This window comes from Ruditapes philippinarum, unplaced genomic scaffold (assembly GCF_026571515.1).
Source record: "Ruditapes philippinarum isolate M1 unplaced genomic scaffold, ASM2657151v2 ctg2122_1_1_1_1, whole genome shotgun sequence".
Classification (NCBI taxonomy): domain Eukaryota; kingdom Metazoa; phylum Mollusca; class Bivalvia; order Venerida; family Veneridae; genus Ruditapes; species Ruditapes philippinarum.
In genome coordinates, this window is record NW_026859915.1 from 188,895 (window position 1) to 214,307 (window position 25,413).

Consider the following 25,413-nt stretch of genomic DNA (forward strand, 5'->3'; position numbering starts at 1 on the left):
TAATTTTATTTGACAGTTTATTTAAATATCCATAAATAACTTCTCAACAATGACAATATAATCACATTTCTGACAAGTAAAATATCTTTTCTTCAACTTCTATAAAAAAACATTGCCACACAAGATAAATCAAATTTAAACTTACATCAACTGGAGTACATGAATATATAAACAACAAAGTTAACAGTTAATATATAACCATCCATAATTACCTTTTCTGTACTGGCCTCAAGGTTATAAATATTTTTTACTGAGTTCAGTCTCAAATCTAAGCATTTTCATTGGTCATTGTACATTCAGAGCTGGTTTCTGACCAATCAAATGCTGGGGATTTGAGATTAAGTGAAGGAAAAAATCTTTATAACCTTGGTATCCATACCATATAAATTGTGTAAATCAAAAATAAAAAGATGTGAATTTTTTTTTTATAACAGAATAACCCATATCATTTGACATTAGGCCTGTTAAAATCACTTATCTTTTTTCAAATTAAAAGCAAACTAAAAATCAAAGAATTATTGTTTCAAATGAACATTTAAATATAGGATTACTTAATAAAGGGTGCACCTTTTTAACCATTTGTGAAAGGATTAATATTGCCTTTGACTATGCATGTATATAAGCAACATGCAATAATGTTGGTCTATCTTTAAAAGTACATTTTAAAGCAATGGCAAAACTCTGTATGTATAATAAGCTTGATGACAAACTGCTCTACCTCCTTATCAATACACATACAGAATATTTTCACAATGAATCTTCTAAACTCGTTAATTCTTTAAGGAGTTATGAAAATTGGTTCTGAATGAAATGCAATGTGTACAGAAAAATGAAAATATACATATGCCTCGAAATAATGACAAGAACTTAAATCAGAAATGAAATACTAGTATATCAGGAAATTTCTCAAGAAAAAAAAATGTGTGCTGGTTGCCATAATAAAAGAACTGTTCATGTAAAATGTATACCATCTAAATTTAACATGTGACCTTAACATTAGGTTTATTCTTAGAAAAAATTTCAAGGGAACCAGCCAGACAAAAGATTAACTTGTAACTAGTTCTTCAGTTATAAACTATTTATTTTCTTCGATCCTGCTAATAACCCAATACCAGTCTAAAATTAACTTCCCTTATTGGCTACTATCTAAGGGCTTTGCTTTCAAATATCAACATTAAACTCGCCCACTTGAGTTGGTGTTTTTGAAGTTCAGATCAGATCTTCGTTAAGTCAGATAAAATTAGATCTATCAAACACTATTTAACAAACGCATTTAAGCGTTTTAAATACTTTAAAAAGTGTCCATCTGCTTTTCAATAAAAACATATCTACCCCCTTAAATAATAACACATATTAGAGTTCTATATGTATCTAAGTAGTCCAATGTCTTTAAAATACAAGCTACCTTTCAGCTGAATGTGAGGGACATGCTCTTTTTTATTCCAGGAAAATCATTCAATGGAAATACAAATCTATGTAATTAGCACAATGTACAAGCTAAAAAAATAATTCCAAAGTTCCAAAGATTCTCTTATGAAAGCAATGCCAAACATACAAAAACAATTTACAAAATGGATTACATTTTTACAATATGTGCACTTTACTGCTATTTCATATTTACAAATACATTATTGCACAAATAAATTAAAATATGTAAACAAAAAATATCACAACTGAGTCCACCTTTACAACAAGGTCAAAATAAAGAACCAATTATTACATATGGGAACCTATTATATTTTACACAAAAAAGGTCACGGTCATTTACACCACTCAAGATAATCGTCGTTTGCTTGCAGTCAATTAAACAATACAAATAACATATGAACAATACATTTAACAGAATAATAATTAGTCAAGATCAACAAAGTCATAGTCTAATATCTTTAACACACCCTTGTAAGGAAACTATTTAGGGTTTATTTTACCAGAATGGTCCACCCATTTATCAATATAAAGACATTTTTGGCTAACATCCGCATGCATTTTTTTCAATTTTCAATTATTATGTCAATATTTGACTACACTAAATCTTATATTTGATGCACTCTGTTCATTGGATAATTCATTAGAGCTGGATCCCTTTGTACTGGGCTACCAGAATGCACTGGACTTGACTGAGCAGGAGAGTGAGCCGGGCTCAAGTGAAGTGGTATAGAGTGGGTGGGGCTTGTGTTGCCTGGCAATGCATGCACTGGACTTCCTTTGTTATTCAGTAAAACTGGCCCTCTGTTATCAGTTTGGTTTGCTGGTTGACCTCTGAGGATTTGGGCCCCATCTGAAAAGTGAAAATCAAAATTGTATTACAGAGAAATATTAACAACAACAAAAACAAAATACTATGAGAACAAAAATTGTCAAAATATATATTTTATATTTTCTCCTTGCAAAAACAATGTACTTAATAGAGGGCAAAAATGGCTCTAGATTGCTAACCTGAGATTCATTTCAAAGGAAGGTCATAATTCTTCAATACAGAAATAGGTAAATGGAATCACACTTTGGCCAGGCCTTTTTAGTCCCTACTGTTTAGATTCAAAGGTCAATTAGGCAATGCTGCATGCCAAATATCTTAGCTCTAGTCATTGTAGTTTCTAACGAAACACTTTTAAAAGTGTTCTTGGGATACAAGTCAATGTAACAAAAGTGACCGCAGGTTTGGGCCATTTTTAGCCCCAGTGACGTGCTTAATACAGGTATTCCTTTTGTAAAGGTCCAAAAATTAATGCAATATAGATATTTTAGATAAAGGACACAGTCATAGTTTCAGAGATGTAAATGTAAATTTCCTATATAAGTCTGTGTAGTCATAGTGACTCCAAGGGCCAATTCTGACCCCAGGATCATGATTTATATAACAATTGTAGAGGACCACAAGGTATGCAAATATCTAAGCTCTGGGGATTGCACTTTCAGAGGCAAAGACATTTAAAGTTTCGTTTCTTTTAGCCTTTTCACACTCCTGAAACCTACTTATTCATCAAGCTATAATCATTTTTAAGACTTGTATCTAACGACTATATCATTCCTGTGAAGTTTGGTCAAAATCTACCTGGAGATGTTGTTTAAAGACATAATGGATAAGGACATCAACAATAGCCATCACTTCTCACAAAAGCTCACCTCTAAGCACTTGGTGCTCATGCGAGCTAAAAAGATCTAAACTTAAGTTTTATCTTTTTTAAGAGTAAATATCATCCAATTTTTAAAACAAAAACAATATAATACAATCCAAAACCAATATAAAATAACAGTCCTAAAATTAATCCAATTTAATGAAAATTTATGTACAATGTTGGACCAAATTTAGAACATCATAAACCTCAATACATAATAAGTACTTTAAAGGGGATACAAAGTTAACTGAAATAAATGTTAGTAAATTCCTTTATCCTTTTTATTACCCTTCATGCTATTACAGTGTTATATTAGTAGCAAATTTTATTTCAAATGGAACCAGCACTTGAGGTTTACCACCACTAAATTTGAATAGTTAGATAGCCCTGCTTCAAACCTTTTATTTCCATTCATTATCTAAGAATTTTCAATCTCAAATGTTAAAATTTATGAGAAAGATTTGTCAGACTACACAGATGTGCAATCTGGCCAGTCTGTATTTGGCTGGCATGGGAAATTCAATATTTTCACTAAAGTTCAAAGCATTAATAGATTCTACATAAAGAAAATTACTGATCAAAATCTTATCAATTTTAGATCTATATTAACTAAAAGCTGTATACAATAGTATTATTGCTTGATATCTAAATTTCGGTGTTACATATATACACATACTTACATAAGTTTTTTCGATTTTTGAGAAAATTAAGACATGCATGTCAGTCATCATGCTTAAAGTTAAAAATTCATATCCTATTGTGAAACAACATTCAAAGAAATAAAAGGTACTAATACTGTAAACAAGTTTCCCACTATGAACATTTGTCCCAAACATTTCCTTTACAGTGACAAAATTGAAATAAATAAATAATTTTCTTATATTTCAATATCCATACCATGAACTCCAAATATTTGAAATAGCCCCAAAACAAATTCTGTGCCAAGTTTATACCATTTTGTCTCTCATCTTTGGCTTACAAATATTTAAATCATCAATCCTACAAAATTTTTCTACCTTTCGCATTTCTGTTGAGAAAAAAGTAATTTATCATTTACTAAAACTTCTGAATATAAATGTTTTATGAATCAAATCCCATCTTAACCTTGGAAAAATTTTTCTCATGAGAACTACTTTTGTTGGAATTACTTTTTTTATATTTCTATGAAAATGGGTCTCATTTTTTTATATATTATATTTTTAGCACTATTTACAATAGCAGAAACGAGGCACAAAAATTACCGTAATTAATTAATTACACACATACAGTTTACCGTAAATTCCCATGCAGGTAAAGGCAAGCAGGTTGGCAGATATCCATACACCCTCAAGGCATTATGGGATACTACTTAGCTTTATACTTACATGAACCTGCGGGGACACTATATGTATGCTTGTACCTTTCATAAGCTCTGGATTAAGCAGCAAGGGCACACCAGGGCTCAACACTGGCTCGCTCGTACTTTTTGAAAGACTCGGAACTGACTTATCTGAGGTGACCATTTTTGAAGGACTAGATGTTGTATTGGCAATGTGAGAGCTTGGAACTGTGGGTAATGGCGTATGCAGAAAGTAGGAAGATGCAGACGGCAAGTTTTCTTCTGTTGCTAAGCAATGATCAGCGTTACCTGGAGAGCTTGGTTGATCATTCTCGGGTGCCATGTGACTTCCATCAGCAGGAGCTTAATTAGTTAATGAATTCACAGCAATACATAAAAAATTCAAATTTATTTAATATTACTTCATTAAAAACTGGTCTTTTATATTATCTGCATTAGTTTGATTAAGCATTATACAAAGAAGCATACTCTAATATAAAAACTGTTAATAGTGACCAACACCACCTTTATTATTTTCATAATTAGTGACATTTAAGAATTTATTTTCTTTCAGAATTTTCCTCGGATTATCACAAATAATATAGATTCCCTTATAGTCTTTATGCCTCTCTAGTTTACTTGTAGTCCCATGTTAAATTTTACTTCATCACTTTAAAATAAATCTTAAAGGCCTGGTGCATATTTCATAAATTAAATAATTAAATACCAGTATATTTATCAACTATATGACTATATTTGTATTTCTATTACTATATTAAGGCTTTTGTTGTAATATTTTGCATATATTTATACACATGTGTATATATAAATATCACTACCTCAGCGCAAGACCATTGTATCTGCTTTTACATCTATATGCACATAGATGTTTTTTTTTAATTTATTTTTTTTTTTTTTTGGGGGGGGGGGGGGGGGGGAAGCCACATTGGCACTGTAGATGTCAAATAGTGCTCTTCCAGCTCTGATTTAGATGAAAAACTTGTATGTCCAGATGAGCAGTAGAGTCACATCAGACTTTGGACTTCCTGACATGAAAATTTTTGAAGTTCAACGGCAAGATAAGAATCTACAACTCTGAGGAAATAGTGATTTGAAAGAAGAAACTTTCACCAACCCACATAGACATTAATTTTCCGCAGATACAATAATCTGGCACTGAGGAGATAATATAACATGTCATACCTTTACTGTCTGCAGCAGACGTCACTGTCAGGTCATGTGTTGCCCCTGACAACATGGGAGATGACTCTGCCTCTGGGGTTGGTGTCTCTTCACGATCCATTGCCAGCTTTGATGGTTCTATATGACAAGTTAGAAATCAGCAAAAATGTAAGGAATGAATTCTTTTTGTAAATAAGAGATTACAAATTTTTTTTTTATTTAAAACACACTGTCAACTAATGTGGTAAAAAATGACAAACACAACAGTTCAAATTTTGAAAATCACTCCTACACTTAATTGGCAAACCTAAAGAACTCTATAAATGATAACCATAAACATTCTAGTATGCAAAAATTACAGATTATGGAAAGCATATAGCCTGACCAGACGCTAAAATTTAAACTACACAATTTAACTGTCTTTATATTGAATTCCATTTAACTACAAATCCTTTTAACTACAATGACAAAAGAATGTTCCATTTCAAAGTAGGGATTGTCCATTACACAAATGCAATAAGACAGTGTCTAATAATATAGCAAATGTGTCACATCAAACTATCTCTGATGTAACCAAAAATGAGAGTATTTCTATTTCATCCATAGTAAAGCACTAATGAGTTACCATGGTCAGATGGCTTGAAGAGCTCTTCTTTCAGATGAGGTAGAAATGTATCTATACGATCCCAGGTGAGACGCCACAGTTGCGAGTCTACTTCATCGCCATTCTGGAATATCCCTGCAGTATCCATCACCAGTAACATGTTCTTAAGAGACTCCGGTATTGCCTCAGCCTGGCAGATAAAAATAAAGTACACAAATTAAATAATTTACAGCCAAGTTATGGGATTTTGTAAGTAAAGATTTCATTTCCCACATTTCATTTATGATTACTCAGGTTAGTAATAAGAGACTAGCGTTGAAACAGCTTCACATTCTCACATTATCAAAAGAAATATGCAATTTTTTTCATACTTTAACTTTAATTGCACTTATTTGCTTTTTAGAAAAAAATCTGCCTGTATGTCTTGTCTATCATCCTTCTTGGGTTTTAAATCATGTACAGGTCAAGGCTACTTTCCAGCTTTACTGGTGTTGGGAGACCTCAAATGCACCACTGTTCATAATATCAGGCACAAGATAGTATCAAAGTAGAACCACTAACCCTTTAAAGCTACAATGAAAACCTCCTCACATGAAACTTTAAATTTGAACCAACACCAGTTGGTTTTTACAGTTTTACCATGAAGCAATCCAACTGCTTGTATACAGATCTTCTCAAAACAGGTTTAACTAAATGCATTTTTATCTGAAGTGTAAATGTTGTAAAATATCTTATAACTTACAAGAAGATCACTTCTATCAGCATGCATGTATTTGTCCATAAAGTCTAAAATAGTGAGCCAAAGTGCTGTAAATGTACTCAAAGATAATAATGGACTCAAATGCTGCAGAAATACCTGAAATGCAAACAAAACATACAAATTACTATTCATCCTCTAAAAAAACTTTTCACACACTTTTTTTAATGTTGATTTTACATGTACATGCATATGGCTCCAATATATTTTCTTGATGAAGTGAGTCTATGTCCACCTTCATATCTAATCACAATATTCTATAAACAGATTTCAAATTTATCAGTATTACAATACAATCTATGACCTTAAGGTTAATTGCAAAATTATAACGCTTCTATATTATTTGCATGGATTATCTTACTTTACAAAGAAGAGTTGAAGCTCTCATTCTCGTCTCTTCCATGCCAGATGGATCCTGGGTATTTATACTTTCTAATAACTTTGTCAGCAGTGGAAATAATATCTAAAATGTAAATAAAAGTTTATATAAGTATTTTTTTAAAGGTTTTATATTTTTTAAACCATATTCAGTGCATTAAATCGACTATTACTCCCCTACAATTGTGATTTATAACAAATATTTGCTGAAAAAAATATGTTAAGTTATTCTAAAATCAACAATTGTCAAAATCTCTGACACAGAATCATCCTCACCTATTGTTTAATATCAAATGAACTTGCAGGACTTTCAATGTAGACAAAATTATCTGAAATACTATCTTTGTTTGAAATAACCACTGTCAGGGAATGTTATATTTAATACATGTGTCTGTAATGAGCAGGACAAATAGCTTTTACATTTCCTTTTCAACAGATTGCTATCTACAGCTTTAAACTGCTTTAAACTTTCAAACACATGGCCAAATGAATTAATATTCCTGAAAATCAAGCACTCAAAAAATTGCTTCACTAAAAATATCTATCAGTTTACAATGTTAACTATACATGTATGATGCAATGATAACCAACTTCTTTCCATAAATTTAGACAACACATCATTCAAAATATAACTGTATATATGTAAAACAATGTACATGAACATCTATGTTTTTTTTACCTTATTAAAACAAGCCTCCCATTCTACAGCAGAAAGAGTCTGAAGGTCATGGACAAGTAATGCCCTCTGTAAATAGGTCAATGCCTGACCTCTGACCTGTCTTCTTGCATCACAGCAGAGTCGAGCGATACCTGCAAATTTAAAAATCATATTGTTACCATGTAACTTTAGATGCTTGATAGATTTTAGAAAATATTTTCATTTATATAACTGGATTTACAAACTATTAATCATAATTAATGAGATAATCAAGACAATGTAGCCTAACTAACATTGACATAAATATTACATGAAGTAAACATATTTCTAAACAACAACATGTATAACAAATACATGTATACACAAGTCCTTTAATTTTTCCAGTTTCTTTACACAACAGTTTCTTTACACAAAAGTTGAAGTTATATGCTCTTAATAATTGTTCCTGTGAACATTTTACTTGATGAATCCTTATAAAAATCTAATATCATTAAAATTTTAAACATTGTTTTAAAGAAGACCTTGCAATAATGGGCACCAACAATTTTTAACCATGATTATTTAAACTTTGTTTTAACACTCACCTTGTAATAATGGGCACCAACATTTTGAACCATGATTATTTATACTGTTTTAACACTCACCTTGTAATAATGGGCACCAGCATTTGATCCACAGTGAGCCTGACCCTGTTTCTACTATAGCCCTCTCTGAATCACCAGCATGGCCTTCCTCCACCCATGAGGAATAAATACTGTTAGCTCTAGTGTGCAGGGTATGCATCAGATCTAATAACTGAAAACAAAAATATTAATGCATGGTTAATGAAAATATGAGTAAAATCACTACGTCAAAAGTTTTTGAACTTTTTTTTTTTACAGCAATGAAGACCTGTCTTTAACAAAGACAATTTCGAGGCATATAAACTAAAAGAAGGTTATGCCATTTTCCCTTCATCAAGTATTATCTTCACTGTCAGAAAACAAAATATTCATCAATTTATGGATGCATTATTTCAGGAAATAGCTTACACCTGAATGGGAACAATAGTCTTTGACAAGGCAGCTATATATACTTATAGAATGCTATGCCATTATCTATTGAGAATCAAGTATCATCTTCACTGTTAGAAAAAGAACAAATTCATCAATTTATGGATGCATTATTTCAGGAAATAGCTGACACCCCAATGGAAACAATTGTCTCGGCAGCTAGTTACCTACCTAATATAAAAGACTTTCCTATGCAGATCTGAATAAGAACCGTAATTATCAGTCAGCAATTTCAGCTGTATGGCTTTAATAACCTTTTATAATACTTCTGGACATGGCCATATCTTTTCTAATGCTAAATGTACACAACTTGATATCTCAAATCAAAGTTGTCACAAAAAGTGTAATACTTGATAATAAACTGCGTGACAGTGAAGTGTACCTGTATAGAAGTGAGAAGTGTACCTGTATAGATAGTGAGTGTAGTTCAGCATCTAAGCCCTCGGCCTCGTTCTCCTCGTCCGAACTCGTTGTCATATGTATCTGACTGGGGCTAGAATGTGATTTCTTCATACGTGACGCTGCATGCTTCTTCTGTTTATATTTACTTTTCCTATCTTTTGTATGCTTTGGCGAGACAGTTACTTTTTTATGACCTGTAAAAAGATAGTTTTGAATGTTTTGCCAAGATGGTCTTAACTATTATCAAAATTTACTGTTTCATTGTCAAATACTAAAATTACACAAGGAATCATACACCAGCTATAAAAATATCTGGGAACACATCACAATATATGTGTATAGCTTGCATTATATTCTTTCATTTGTCATTTTGATTAAAGTTTTGTAGATGTCAGGTAATTCCTTGAAAAACTCTTAATATAAACATTTTCTTTTAAAGGCACTGAAAGTGGCTAAGAAATCTTAACAAAGCTTAAACAAGAGAGCCAAGATGGCACTAGATCGCTCACTTGACCCATCTAACTCATCCGAACAATTACTTAGACAAACATTCTGACCAAGTTTCATGACAGGTGAGTTAAAACTATCAAGATTAATTCTTAATATTAATCTACTTTATTATGGCTCAGTGACATGTCCATAACCTATAAAGCATTTTAGTCTGGCCTTAAGTACACGCCCAAAATCTCGCGCCGGGAGAAGTAAGTCATTATGACGTATCAAGTCATATATAAAGGCGATCATTTCGGTATTCGCCCTCTTTTTCTCGACAAAGCAGTAATATTTCACAAACCAACTGAAAATACTTAATATGTTTTTATTGATGAAATGTCTGATGACGTGCCTCGTTACATAAATAGAATATAAACAGTTTGTTGTTGTTTGTTTGTTAACTATAAACTACTGAGTCCTAGAATAATAACCACTAGAGTGTTAACAAGGATTATCCATATTTGAGCAGTGTGACCTAGTTTTTGACCCTAGGTGACCCATATTCAAACGTGACCTAGAAATCATCAAAACAAACTTTCAGACCAATTTCCAGAATACTTGGATCAAAACAGTAGCCACTAGAGTGTTAAGATTTTTCTATTTTTACCTCCTGTGACCTAGTTTTTCATCCGAGATGACCCATGTTCAAACTAATCCGAGGAATTACCTAGAAAAGCATCCTGACCTAGTCTGATGATAATTGAGTCAAAAATGTGACCACTAGAGTGTTAACAAGGTTTTTCTATTTTTAGCTCCTGTGACCTAACTTTTCATCCGAGATGACCCAGGTTCGAACTACTCCAAGCAATTACCAACACAAGTATCCTGACCAAGTTTGATGATGATTGAGTCAAAAATGTGACCGCTAGAGTGTTAACAAGGTTTTTCTATTTTTAGCTCCTTTGACCTAGTTTTGCATCTGAGATGACCCATTTCGAACTCATCCCATCTATTACCTAGATAAGCATCCTAACAAAGTTTGATGATGATTGTGGCAAAAATGTGACCGCTAGAGTGTTAATGAACAGGTGTGAACAGACGACGGATGACGGACATTCAACGATCCTAAACGCTCACCCTGAGTTAGCTCGGGCAAGCTAAAAAAATATGTAACAACAAAATTATTAAGTATTCAATAAGGCTTGTTGACAATGAATGAATATTTGATATACCTCCATTTAAGGATGCCTCGGCAAATGCCCGAATTGCATGAACACAGCTTTCAAAGTTAAGTGGTGTGACGTGGGCTGCATCTCGTACCAGGAATGATAACGTTTCCGAGGATTTCAACAAAGATTTACTATCACAGATCTGAACATGCTCGTTTAGTTCTATACTGTACTGATTTACTGGTGCAAGCTTCTTGTATGGTTGCTCATCTTTATTTACCTGCAGAAAAAATATATAATTTATATAAAAAACAACATTTATTGCTTCCAACTACGCATAAAGCTTGACAGTAACCTGCGTAGAACTAGCAAAAGGGTTTAGCTTACAATATTAACTGATGATGCTTTCTCATAAATACATATTTTTGTTGTAGACAAAATGATTGAAAAGGAATTTACAGCAAAACTCCCTGAGAGGGTCATATTTTGCAATAAAGATGTAGAAAAAATGTTACTTAAATGTATTCTTACAATAATTGATTTTGTATGAGTCAAACTATAAAACAAAGGACTAAGTCAAAACAGTTCTGCTTCATGCAATTGTCAATTACAATAGTATGAGGACTACAGAACATGGTACATGTATATGGAAAACTCTTCAAATCCTACTCTTTTTTTTATATTATTTCAACACTTCTAAAAGTATCATTTAAATTTTTTTATAAACTACAGCAATAAATATCAATGACAAAATTGCTTACCAGCATCCAGCTTCCATTTTCTGGAATAGCTCGTACCTCAAAGTCAGCTGGTGCGACTCTATTCCTGGTCTCTAACTCACTATCGGAGGTATAACCACGGTCAGTTCCCCCTGATATAACACTACTGTTACTGGGCAGCTCACTATCACTCTGGGCACCTGTATACATACAAATATACATGTTTTTATATAAATATACAAGTACAAAGATATATTTTCCTTGTCAGAATGCATATGATCTATGACATGAAAATTCACCTCTAAATAATATAACAAGCTCTGCAGACCTTCCATGGTATCATGCTGGACTTATGTTTTCTGTGTCAATTGCTTACACAAAATGGCCTCTGCATAACTGTTATTGTTATAATTGTATTGACAATTTAAGATGACATCTGTTTATAACTCTCAAAATTAAGCATACATATATCTTCTGTTTTTTATACTTAATTTGTGCTTGAATTTTTTTAACTTTGCAAGGCAATCCTTATTGTTTTGTTGGGTTTAGCAGTTTTTCAGTCTGTTACCAGCTAGACAGTTTTATTATTTTTCAGTACAAACCGGTTTTCCAACAAGTAACAACAAAAATTCTGAGAAAATCATTTAAAACCATTGTCAAGGATGAATGAAATAAAAACACTTCGATGTCAACTGCCAGAAAAAAAATATATGCCAAACTCAGGATTCCAACTGCGAAGTTGACTAAAACTGGGTAAACAGTCTTGAAGAATGCTTAATTTTTTAAACCTGTGCAAACATACCATAAATAACTAACTACGATGAAAAAACCAACTTCAAAAATTTTCTTAAAATCTGACAAGAGCTGTCAGAAGGATATCATGCTCAGCTATTCTCAGTACTTGATAGTAAAACAAGATCCTGAATAATGTATAATTTCTAATTTAAAAAGGGCCATTATTCTATCAAAATCAATGTTAGAGTTATGGGCCTTGGACAGTGACCTTCTAGTTATGCTTTCAAATAAGTGTGTGAAGTTTCAGTAGTTTTTGGAATACAAACTTGCATGCAAAAACTTAACCAAAGTGTGGCGGCAACATCCACTTATAAAATAGCTCCAACTATTCTTTGAATAGTTGTGCTAAAAAAGTTTATCCCTAAAGTATTAAACATTTTTACCAAAAATATCTTACCTGCTTCTATTAGACCTTCAGTCACATTGACTCCATTATTCACTTGTAAGACTGGTGGCGGATTAACTCCAGCACCTACAACCTCTAAAAGCATGAATATTGTATACCAGTCATGACTGGAATGAATGTTTGCTGCGTTTGTCCGTAACAGGTCGTGTAATCCATACGAAATCTGCTCACTTATATGAAAGTCATGAATAACTGGGGGTTTCATCATTAACATTATCTGAATAGATGAAAGCACCTGCGGGGCAATTTCTTCACGTCGTAAAAGTCTTACGGCAATACGTAAAAGTCCGACGACTGCACGCTCTCCCATGAAAGTGTGTTCTGCAGCATTTACCATTAAACTGTAAATGTGTTCACGTACTGACTGCCATATTGGACTCACTCTATCCCTGGAAGAAATTAAATAAACCTTACTTTATAATCTAAAATACTGTAATCATCATCATTCATAGATGGGGTGGTGGCTAAGTGGACAAGGTGTCTGCCACCAAACCCAGAGAAAGAGAGTGTAAGCCCAACTGCAGTCACAAGCATATTTTTTCATATGACACCAGCATGTATTGTAAAATATGGCGAGTATTGTATTATTTAGATGGGCATTAGCTTTTCAAATTAATTCAAATCACACCTTTTAGTTAATGTTAATTTTAAAATATACAGAAAAATGACAAACCTATTTTGTAGAATACATGTTATAAACTGTTCAAAGAAGAACACTGCTGCGTCTTCATCATATATCGTCCCCATAGATTCATGAGCCTCGGGTCCTTGTGACGCAAATATCAATGCCTGAAATTATGTACATATGTTTAACACTCGCTCAATTCATAAGAACTTCTCTTAACATGTATTAATATAACTCATACTTCTAATAATGACCATTGAAATATGTCTCCCATATTTTCCACTCATTTAAGCCTCCTACTTTGTTTAAGCCACCCCATCCTTTACCCCAATTTACCATTTGGTAAGACTTTATGGCAATTCTAACTTGCAATAAAAACAATAGGATGTAGGTATATACAGATTTTCAATCTACATCACTTTCACCTGTATTTCATATTGTATGTTTCACATATTTGAAATATACAAGGAAGTTTTTTGCAATAAAAATTGTAAAACAGTTGAACAAACTATCATTTAACATATACAAGTTTTTACCTTTATAAGCTCATGTAATGATTCTTCTCTAAGGAATTTACTGTCAACAATCAGCTGTTCTAGTTGACAGTCTCGTATACATTTTGTGGCATACTTTGTAGCCTCTTCTTCCTCTGGGCTCGGACCTTTGCTGGTTGCCGCCTCAGGTGTAGCAAAGTATGAGTACACACTACTCAAGAAGCCGGACTCTGATCTCTGGTTTGACTGACTTTCTTCCTTTATAAGACAAATTTTCCCGGAGGGTGCTAAGAAATCTTCAACCTGTTAAAAATAAAATTTCATTAAATCTCACTACAACCAAATACAGAACTTAATACATTTAGAGTTGAGCAAATATAACTGTTACAACCATTTACCATGTAAAAAATAATTTACCATACAGATTGTTCACTCATTTGCATATATATTCTGAGAGATGTAGGTCAAGTATTAAGAAATAAGTCCAATGACCTTCATCATTAATGCTATATTTAACACCCATTATGCTATACATTTCAATTTTATGAACCAGGTCCAATGATTACACAGTTAAAAGGATAGTGATTCTTCCATCATAATCTATAAATATCATTTCATGTATACTAGGAAATTTATTTCAAAATAGTGAGTTTTTCATGGAGGCCAGACTTATCTGTACATAAACAGAGTGCTTTCTTGTTCATACCAAATGGTATAGGAATATTATCTGGGGCCTAAGTATGACAAATGACATATAACAAATCTGGATATTTACCTCTATCATACTTTTTGGTAGTAGTTTAGCCCTGTACAGCTGTAACATACAGTCTAGAATATTTTTCCAACCCTCTCGTAAGATATCACCATGTCTGTGTGCCAGGCTAAACACTGTCCTAGCAGCCAGCTGTGCCTTCTTGTTCATGCCAAATGATATAGGAATAGTCTCTGGGGCCTAAATATGACAAATAAAATTTGAGAATTTGAGACATCGGAAAAGGTGTGTTATAGTTTCATATGATAATTTGATTGAAAAGTTATTACAAATGATAATTTGATTTTATCATATTTAAATGCACAATACAAAAAGTATTCATTCATTATGAGTTCAGTGGGTTTTACTCAAGAGAGTTGTACCAAAACAGTGCAAGCAGATCTCTGTCAAGTCTCATTTTCTTGACAGTTTGGGCTTGAATATTACTTGCTATGTATAACCAGCGATCCTTTCAGTGATGCTTCCTTAAAGAGTATTTTTTTCTTCTATGATTTGACACCAGAATTGTTAAGATCAGTGTAAATTTGATGAATATATGCGCTGAAATTGAAATGCTAGCAATTTTTCTATACAAAATGAAAGTAAAGTAAAATACCCTTTAATTTTTTGTTCTTCATAAATTTTTTCTCTAATATAATTGATTTTGTCAATACTTATTATGTTTGGATGATGTTTAAGGGTTTTGGTTGTAGAGGGGGAATGGGGGTAAAGTGGCCATGGCCGAACACGCCGAACACCTGTGTTAATGACATTTAGACTTCTTCAGAATATAACTGAGGTTTATGTAATAACATATCCTCACCTTAGAGCAGTAACAGGTCAACTCCTTATATAATTCAATTATATTGCAGTCTGTTAGAAAACAATGGTCATTAAACAATTTTAAGGAGTCTACCAAGTTGATGGGGTTTTTTTTTTTGTTCAGTTTCACATTGCACCAACACAGTATAAGTCATATGGCAACTTTCCAGCTTTACTGGCGGAGGAAGACCTCAGTTGACCCTCTGTACATTATTTTATGCATACACAGGCACCTGAGTAGACCCACTGACGTTCGGTAAGCTAGATTGATAGCTTTCTCACAAGTAGAATCCAACTTCACTTGTGTCGCTCGAACCTACAGTGGTGAGAAGTAGTTTGGAGTCACCAAGTTAATTACATGTAATTAAATATTGCAGAGTAAGGGTAAAACATTACCTCGACAGAACTAAGTAGAGTAGTAAACTTGCACAGAGATATGACTAGATTATCAAACACATCACTCATTCCATAGTGAGCTGATATCATTGCACACTTCCTGTTACAAACAAACAAACACATCGTTTTATACATATTTATCACTATTTAAAAGCATAGATTTAATTTTGTCACAAGACGTTTACAAAAAAAAACAAAACAAAAAACTCTTTATGCTTTTTTTATCAGAATCAATTATTCTGTAACATATACAGTCTAAAATTCTGATATAAGATAAATTTTCAAATACTCATAAGGCCAGACTCTGTTTCACTGACAAAACATTTTACATGATTTTGCTATGTTATCTATATTCATACATGTATAAACTCACTGTGGACATAAAAATATTTCACAACCAATACTTCTATACCAATAAAATTTATCCATCAATATTAACATTAGATCCACCTCTCTCATTCAATATTAACATTAGATCCACCTCTCTCATTCAATATTAACATTAGATCCACCTCTCTCATTCAATATTAACATTAGATCCACCTCTCTCATTCAATATTAACATTAGATCCACCTCTCTCATTCAATATTAACATTAGATCCACCTCTCTCATTCAATATTAACATTAGATCCACCTCTCTCATTCAATATTAACATTAGATCCACCTCTCTCATTTAATATTAACATTAGATCCATCTCTCTCCTACCTGAAGCCTGATATTGCCTTTGAGATAATAGATTCATCTGATGTTGATTTGTCAAACACAAATGACAGAGCTGCTACTGTTGGTCCCCAGATCAGTGTAAATAGGTCATGGTCGAAAGCTCCCGTGGGGGCGTGGGTAAATAAACCCTCTTTTGTATTGCCTCTTTTTAATAACACCTAAAATGTAAAATTTTGTGTGTAAATTATGTCAAATAGTATATATGATGTTTAATCAGACTATAAATTGTTCACTGCTTAATTTTTTTCACATTTTAAAGACATCTCTTGAAAATACAAATGGAAAGTTGCATATACAAAACTGGAACAATCCATTATTTAGATATATCATGTTAAACAGTAAGTGCATTTACAAAATATAAATTTACCTTCCACAAGTAATTTTCTCTAACTAGACCCGTGTGTTCTGATGGCATGACAATTTCATCCGTCCTGGAAGACACGACAAAGCCACAAACTTATTAAAACAAGATTGCATTTGAGAAAAATGCTATGCCACCGCATTAATACCTAAGCTCTAGGCCTTTTGGGCATTTACAAGAAGGTATTTTAAGTTTTTGAAGCCTTGTACCTTGTACCTACAGACAATAAGATTTTTTTTTATTTTTTACTATATGTATATATTGAAAATCAATGACCCCCGGGGCGGGGGCAATTTTGACCCCAGGGCTATAATTTGAACAATCGTGCTAGAGGTTCACTACACAATGTTTCATGCAAAATATCTAACCTCTAGCATTTGTCAATTGCTAGAAGTAATTTTTTTAAAGTTTTTACTATATACATATAACGAAAACCAATGACCCCCGGGGCAGGGCCGATTTTGACCCCAGGGCTATAATTTGAACAATCTGGGTAGAGGTCTACAACACAATGCCTTATGCTCTAGGCCTTTTGGGTCTTTACAAGTAGGTATTTAAAGTTTTTACTATATGTACATATAGTGAAAATCAATGACCCCCGGGGCGGGGCCGATTTTGACCCTAGGGCTATAATTTGAACAATCTGGGTAGAGGTCTACAACACAATGCCTTATGCTCTAGGCCTTTTGGGTCTTTACAAGTAGGTATTTAAAGTTTTTACTATATGTACATATAGTGAAAATCAATGACCCCCGGGGCGGGGCCGATTTTGACCCTAGGGCTATAATTTGAACAATCTTGGTAGAGGTCTACCAGGCAATGCCTTATGCAAAATATCTAAGCTCTAGGCTATTTGGGTCTTTACAATAAGGTATTTTAAGTTTTTACTATATGTACATAAGATAAGATTTTTTAAATTTATTCTTATAATTCCTTTTGGTTGCCATGGCAACCAGATTTCTGCATGGAATGAAATTCTTTGAACAACTTTGGAAGCCCTTCACCCAAGGATCAATCCTGCCAAGTTTGGTTGAAATTGGACTATTGGTTTTTCACAAGAAGATTTTTTACGTTCACTATATAATCTATATAACAATGACCCGGGGCGGGGCCTATTTTGACCCCAGGGCTATAATTTGAACAATGTTGGTAGAGGTCTACCAGACAATGCCTTATGCAAAATATCTAAGCTCTAGGCTATTTGGGTCTTTACAATAAGGTATTTTAAGTTTTTACTATATGTACATATAGTGAAAATCAATGACCCCGGGGCGGGGCCGATTTTGACCCCAGGGCTATAATTTGAACAATCTTGGTAGAGGTCTACCAGACAATGCCTTATGCAAAATATCTAAGCTCTAGGCCTTTTGGGTCTTTACAAGAAGATTTTTTAAATTTGTTCTTATAATTCCTTTTGGTTGCGGGGCCTATTTTGACCCCAGGGCTATAATTTGAACAATGTTGGTAGAGGTCTACCAGACAATGCCTTATGCAAAATATCTAAGCTCTAGGCTATTTGGGTCTTTACAATAAGGTATTTTAAGTTTTTACTATATGTACATATATTGAAAATCAATGACCCCGGGGCGGGGCTGATTTTGACCCCAGGGCTATAATTTGAACAATCTTGGTAGAGGTCTACCAGACAATGCCTTATGCAAAATATCTAAGCTCTAGGCATTTTGGGTCTTTACAAGAAGATTTTTTAAATTTGTTCTTATAATTCCTTTTGGTTGCCATGGCAACCAGATTTCTGCATGGAATGAAATTCTTTGAACAACTTTGGAAGCCCTTCACCCAAGGATCAATCCTGCCAAGTTTGGTTGAAATTGGACTACTGGTTTTTCACAAGAAGATTTTTTAAGTTCACTATATAATCTATATAACACACACACACACACACACACACACACACACACAAACAAACACACACACACACAGGTGAATCGCTATATGCCACCGCATCGCAGATGCTGCGGTGGCATAAAAATATTAACAACATGAAACGAGTGTTGTTTCCATCATGCAGGCCTTAATGCAATTCACAAATGGTCACAATTAATATCATACATGTTCTTATTAGAAGTATTTTTGTTATTACAGACAACCTTAACCGTACCCCATTTTTTTTGTGTTGCTTGAAATTTAAAATAAATCATATCTGTTCTATATGTGCTGATCTTTCAAATTTCACTCTCAATATAAAGATTTAACAAAATAACATCTTTTCTTACCACTTATACTATAAATATTTCTTTTCAGAAATCTTAAAATAACACTGAAAGTAAATGATATTTGAGGTAAACTTACTTGATGGCATTATAAATTTCTACCAGCATTTCACTCTCAAAGTCTTCACCACCATTTGTCTTTGTAAGATTTTTCTTGAACTCCTGTAAAACATCAAAGCTTGTTTATGTCATTGTTTTATTATGCCACCAATATAGCCAGTCTAGTTACACAATCTCAACATTTTGATAATTAAGTCACATATTTTATCTGTAAAAAGTAAAAATTTAGAATTTTTATATAGAAATCTCTTAGGTTCATAATGAAACGTTCAAAATCAAAAGCAGAGTGTGTCAATTCCTATAATCATCTCTTACCATGCTAAATAACTCAAATATAGCAATAACAAACAGTGCAGACAGACCATGAACAGAATGCATGGATGTGCTGGTTGATGTTGGTCTGCACTGCTTGCATGGGTAGAATCTGTTGCTGCCAATTGGCCCTAGGGTTATGGATGAGCATATTAATGATTATGCTCAATATCTGATGGATAAGAAATGACCACAGAGAATTCTGCTTACCTCAACAGTCATTGGAATATTCTGTTTCTTCACATTATGATTATGTTGATCAACATTTAACATTATAATAGCATAACCCAATGTGAATGCTGCATCAGCATTGTGGAAAGGCTCTCCGTTCGATTTCTGGAAAAAATTTAACAAAAGTCAAAATTTAAAATATATTAAGAAATAAATAATATTATGTAAATAAAGAAATTCTATTTTCTTCTTTTGACTAAAATGGTGAGACAAATTCTTCTTGCAGAAGTATGCAGAGAAATTAAAGATTTTTTTTCATTTTTTTTTTGAATTAATAAGCCATTTATTGTGTACAGAAATCTTCAGCAAACTGGCAATGTGTAAGTGACATAAATATCTCTTTGCTTTTTATTAAAGTCAAATCAACACTGCTATTAAACCTTATTTGGTTACTTTCCAGCTATTCCCCAAGAAGGGAAAGCCCACAGGTGTTCATTGAGCACTTGAGTAGAACCATCAACTTTCTACTGTTAGCTAAGATAGTTCTCTGATATTAAATTACCCTACACAAATCTGAATTTGATACAATACATACATGCCAATGGTCAGCAAAATGTTCCATGACCAATGAGATAACAGGGGCTTCCCCTGGCAGTCTGAAAGCTTCCAAATACTGACGCAATGCTTCATCTATACGCAGATCTTCAAAATGGAATGATCTGAAATGTTCAGTAATCTACTATTAGTACAGTGTATATATTCCTTACAGGGTATATATTCCATACAAGGTATATCTTCCTAAGACAGATTACTAAAACAAGAACCGGTTGAACCGGGTGATGCTCCCCGAGAAGGTTCTGGACACAGGAAAGTATAAAAAAAATGAACAAAGAGCAAAAACTCCAAAATTAGGCAAAGCGGAGTTATGTTTTTTTGCACTGCACTTCTATTCAATGAGATCTATCTATCTATAAAGTTTCCTGATGATATCAGAGTTATGTCCCGGGTAAAATTCAAAGTGTAAAAATGAACAAAGGGCAATAACTCCAAAATTAGACCAGGCTTTGTTTAGGTTCTTTAAGCATTGCAGTTCTATCCAATTATATCTAGCTACCTACAAAGTCTCATGTTGATATCTCTAATAGTTTTAAAGTTATGTCCCAGACAAAAGTCAAAAAGTAAAAATTAACAAAGGGCAATTACTTCAAAGTAAGGCAAGGCAGAGTAATGATTCTTAAGCACTGCACTTCATCCCAATGAGACCTATCTATCTACAAAGTTTCATGTTGATATCTCTTATAATTTTAGAGTAATGTTCCGGACAAAGTTCAAAGTGTCAAAATGAACAAAGGGCAATAACTCCAAAAGTAGGCAAGACAGTGTTACAGTTCTTGTGCACTGCAAACTTACTCAATGAGATCTATCTACCTACAAAGTTTCATGTTGATATCTCTTATACATTTAGAGTTATGTCCCCGACAAAGTTCAAAGTGTAAAAATAAACAAAGGGGGATACTTCAAAAATTAGGCAAGGCAGAGTTAAGGTTCTTGTTCACTGCACACCTACTCAATGAGATCTATCTACCTACAAAGTTTCATGTTGATACCTATTATAGTTTTAGAGTTATGTCCTGGACAAAGTTCAAAGTGCAAAATAAACAAAGGGGGATAATTCAAAAATTTGGCAAGGCAGAGTAAAGGTTCTTGTGCACTGCACACCTACTCAATGAGATCTATCTACCTACAAAGTTTCATGTTGATACCTATTATAGTTTTAGAGTTATGTCCCGGACAAATTTCAAAGTGTAAAATAAACAAAGGGGGATAATTCAAAAATTTGGCAAGGCAGAGTAAAGGTTCTTGTGCACTGCACACCTACTCAATGAGATCTATCTACCTACAAAGTTTCATGTTGATACCTATTATAGTTTTAGAGTTATGTCCCCGACAAATTTCAAAGTGTAAAATAAACAAAGGGGGATAATTAAAAAATTAGGCAAGGCAGAGTTACGGTTCTTGTGCACTGCACACCTACTCAATGAGATCTATCTACCTACACAGTTTCATGTTGATACCTCTTATAGTTTTAGAGTTATGTCCCAGACAAAGTTCAAAGTGTAAAATAAACAAAGGGGGATAATTCAAAAATAAGACAAGGCAGAGTTACGGTTCTTGAGCACTGCACACCTACTCAATGAGATCTATCTACCTACACAGTTTCATGTTGATACCTCTTATACTTTTAGAGTTATGTCCCGGACAAAGTTCAAAGTGTAAAATAAACAAAGGGGGATAATTCAAAAATTAGGCAAGGCAGAGTTACGGTTCTTGTGCACTGCACACCTACTCAAAGAGATCTATCTACCTACAAAGTTTCATGTTGATACCTCTTATACTTTTAGAGTTATGTCCCGGACAAAGTTCAAAGTGTAAAAATAAACGAAGGGGAATAATTCAAAAATTAGGCAAGGCAGAGTTACGGTTCTTGTGCACTGCACACCTACTCAATGAGATCTATCTACCTACAAAGTTTCATGTTGATACCTCTTGTTGTTTCAAAGATATGTCCCGGACAAGAAAAGGGGACGGGGACAAGAAAAAGGGACGGACGGACGGACGGAAAGCCGGACGGATAAGGCGGCGACTATATGCTCCCCCGAAATTTTTCGGGGAGCATAAAAATTTCCAGTACAACAATTTTTTGTTGGGTGTTTTGTGCTGCACCAACACAGTATAGGTCATATGGCTACTTTCCAGCTTTACTGGTGGAGGAAGACCTCAGGTGCTCTTTTAAGCATTATTTCAGGCACATACACTGCAATTAGCAGAAAAGTAATATTAAATCAAAGGGCTGCAAGCTCTTTGGTAATTTCTGATCTTTGCAATCAAAATCGTACTGTATATCTGTATGTATTTTCCTGTATAAGTTTATTTTCATATACTATAATTCATCTTACAGGGCACCGAGATGCAGCGACTGCATTTAGATTTTTTACTTTAACAGTTTGAGTTTGATACATATGGAATTTTGCATGAGTAGAGTTGCATCAAAAATCATTAATGTTCATTTTTTTATGACAGCCACACCTTATCCTTGCATATCAAGGCTACTTCCTTAAAAAGACACTTAAAAAAATGGTTGCCTCAACTTGGATTTGAACTCGAGACCTCTCACACCCTAAACGAGCGCGTTACCCCTGCACCATGGGAATATGAAGAAAGCTTGAATAAAATCAAATAATTCTAAATTTAGAATTTCCATTTCGGGTTTGTAATCCTTATTAATTTTGAGGTATTTTGTTCACGATAAACCTGTTGTTTAACACTGATGTAAATAATTTAGCGAAAATCTTCTTGCCAAAACAGTTTGACATGTATATATTCCACTACTCGACAGTCAGATTTATTTGTGTACTACGCTCTGAAGTATTCGGTAATCGACATCGCTAAAAATAGCATTTTCATTGATTAAAATAATATTCATCCGCGTAATTTGTGATTGTGCATTTATTGGCAATGCTACTTTTAAACTTTGAATGCGTTTTAATTCGTCGGATACTTGTAACAAAATAAAAATATTTCTTTCTTTTACATCGCTAGTTTTAAGCTGTTTTGAGAACTACTTGTTGATAGGTTTGTCATGAAATCTCTGTGTTAGTAATGTATTTCCTGATCTGCGATCAGAAAATACAAAAAGTGTACAATTGTACATCATGAAATGTGTTTAGTATAAGAAAAATTAAAGAAATCAAAATGTTAAATAAGAAATAAAACTCCCATACTGATAAAAAAAACTTACTTTACAAACACTTCCAATAACTTGCTGTTGTTCCTTTTTGTAATATATTCTCCTAACATCTTCTTCTCTATTTTCGGATTCTCTTTGATAAAGTTGACAACCTCCTCTGGGTCTAAAGGATCAGACAACATACCTTGCTCCTGCAGGTATGCTATACCTTTAGCTGGCTTCTGGTTGAAATATTCTGTCCCAGTTTGGTACACCTACACATAAAAAAATTTCATTTTCATTAGACAGAAGTTCACCCTTTTTAGCAAAAATATTACAGAACACAAGTTGTATCCACATCATGAAATACTAAAAATGTCAATTTCCTGATAAAAATTATTCTGACATACACCGATTATAAAAAATGTGAGATGTAAATTTGTATGTAACAATAGATTAAGTGCCACTTTCATAACAATAATTCAATGAGTAATATACTGGTAGACATGGAATTTTAGTTTTATCATTGAGTTGACAGAAATCTTAAATTCTTTATTTACTACCAAACCCTTTACACTAGATCTGTTAAATAGACTGGTTTATCTTTCAATATTTATCATGTTAAGGGAAAACTTCAAAATATGAACTGACTGAATATAATAACAGGTCTTACCCGTTTTCTTTGTTTAAGTGCATAAAGTTCTTCCTGTGTTGGTAAATCACTAGTCACCTTCATTCTGTTGGGTTTGATGAATGGACCTTTTCTTGTATCTCGTAACTTGCTACCACTTTTATTCTCTATGAATACAGACAATTATACATACAACACATATGTAGATATAATAAAATAATTCTTAGAACAAGAGCTGTCAGTAGGACAGTGTGCTTGACCATTTTCAGTGCTTAACAGTAAAACAAGAGCCTGAATTATGTAGAATTTAAAAAAGGGCCATAATTCGCAATAGCTCTCAATTTTCTTTGAATAGTTCAGCAAAAAACAATATTATGTCTGACAATATTTTAAATATTCAGATTATAAAATAAAAACAACTTGCAAAAAACTTTCTTCATACAAAACATAATTATAAATACAGTAAACATTTCACAAAATAAATAGAGAAAAAGATTAATATCTACCTTGGTTTTGCTGCATTTTTTGAGAAGTCGTTGCTCCTCCTTCATCCTTCTCTGTCTCAGCAGTGGTTGTCGGTCCTTCACCAGAATCTGTGCCTTTCTTGGTTTGATCCCCGCCATGACTTGGATTAGTGGTGGATTTAAGGATACGACTATGGCAATGTTGTTCAATACTATCCACCACTGTCAGCAGGGCATCCAATGACAACAGGTGTGTGGAAAATAATCCAGACACAGGAAATGCATTCTGGAATTGACATAATATGATATTAGCTATAGGTTAGAATGGTTTTATTGTAAGTGGTAAAATATCTGCCTATAAATACTGCATTTAAAGTCAGATACAATGTAATTGCTGCTTAAAAAATAAGCTGACTTAGTTTAAATGCAACAAAATCTTTAATTGGAGTTGACTTTTCAACAATTTTCAACTTGTATAAATGTATTTTTTTTTAAGATTTAAACATGAAATAAAACCCTAATCATAAACAAGATATGTTTGTAAAACATGTATGCCCCCTATCGGCAGCCAATTTGTCATGTGATCAGGTTATTATGCATGACTTCTGACCCAGTGAACAAGCAATTAATAAGGGTTATCTAGTATCTTCTGG

At 33.3% G+C, this 25,413-nt stretch overlaps 1 protein-coding gene and 1 long non-coding RNA gene across 5 annotated transcripts; one reads left to right on the top strand and one right to left on the bottom strand.

Moving 5' to 3' along the window:
* LOC132758279 (Golgi-specific brefeldin A-resistance guanine nucleotide exchange factor 1-like) lies at nt 1-25,046 on the bottom strand (the record flags this gene model as incomplete). Of its 4 annotated transcripts, none has more annotated exon segments than XM_060749843.1 (24): nt 1-2,278; nt 4,744-4,797; nt 5,638-5,754; nt 6,242-6,410; nt 6,963-7,076; nt 7,339-7,440; nt 8,035-8,165; nt 8,658-8,808; nt 9,471-9,661; nt 11,132-11,348; nt 11,830-11,987; nt 12,980-13,377; nt 13,662-13,777; nt 14,150-14,410; nt 14,883-15,059; nt 16,077-16,176; nt 16,786-16,961; nt 17,171-17,234; nt 19,475-19,557; nt 19,978-20,103; nt 20,534-20,657; nt 23,738-23,940; nt 24,339-24,463; nt 24,803-25,046. In XM_060749843.1, coding segments are annotated over 24 exon segments (3,846 nt in total), but the record flags the coding sequence as incomplete, so codon positions are not given.
* LOC132758281 (uncharacterized) lies at nt 17,262-18,336 on the top strand. Its single transcript, XR_009629556.1, has 2 exons — nt 17,262-18,035; nt 18,072-18,336. It is a non-coding gene; the product is annotated as an uncharacterized LOC132758281 (long non-coding RNA).
* Nucleotides 25,047-25,413: the final 367 nt, after the last annotated feature.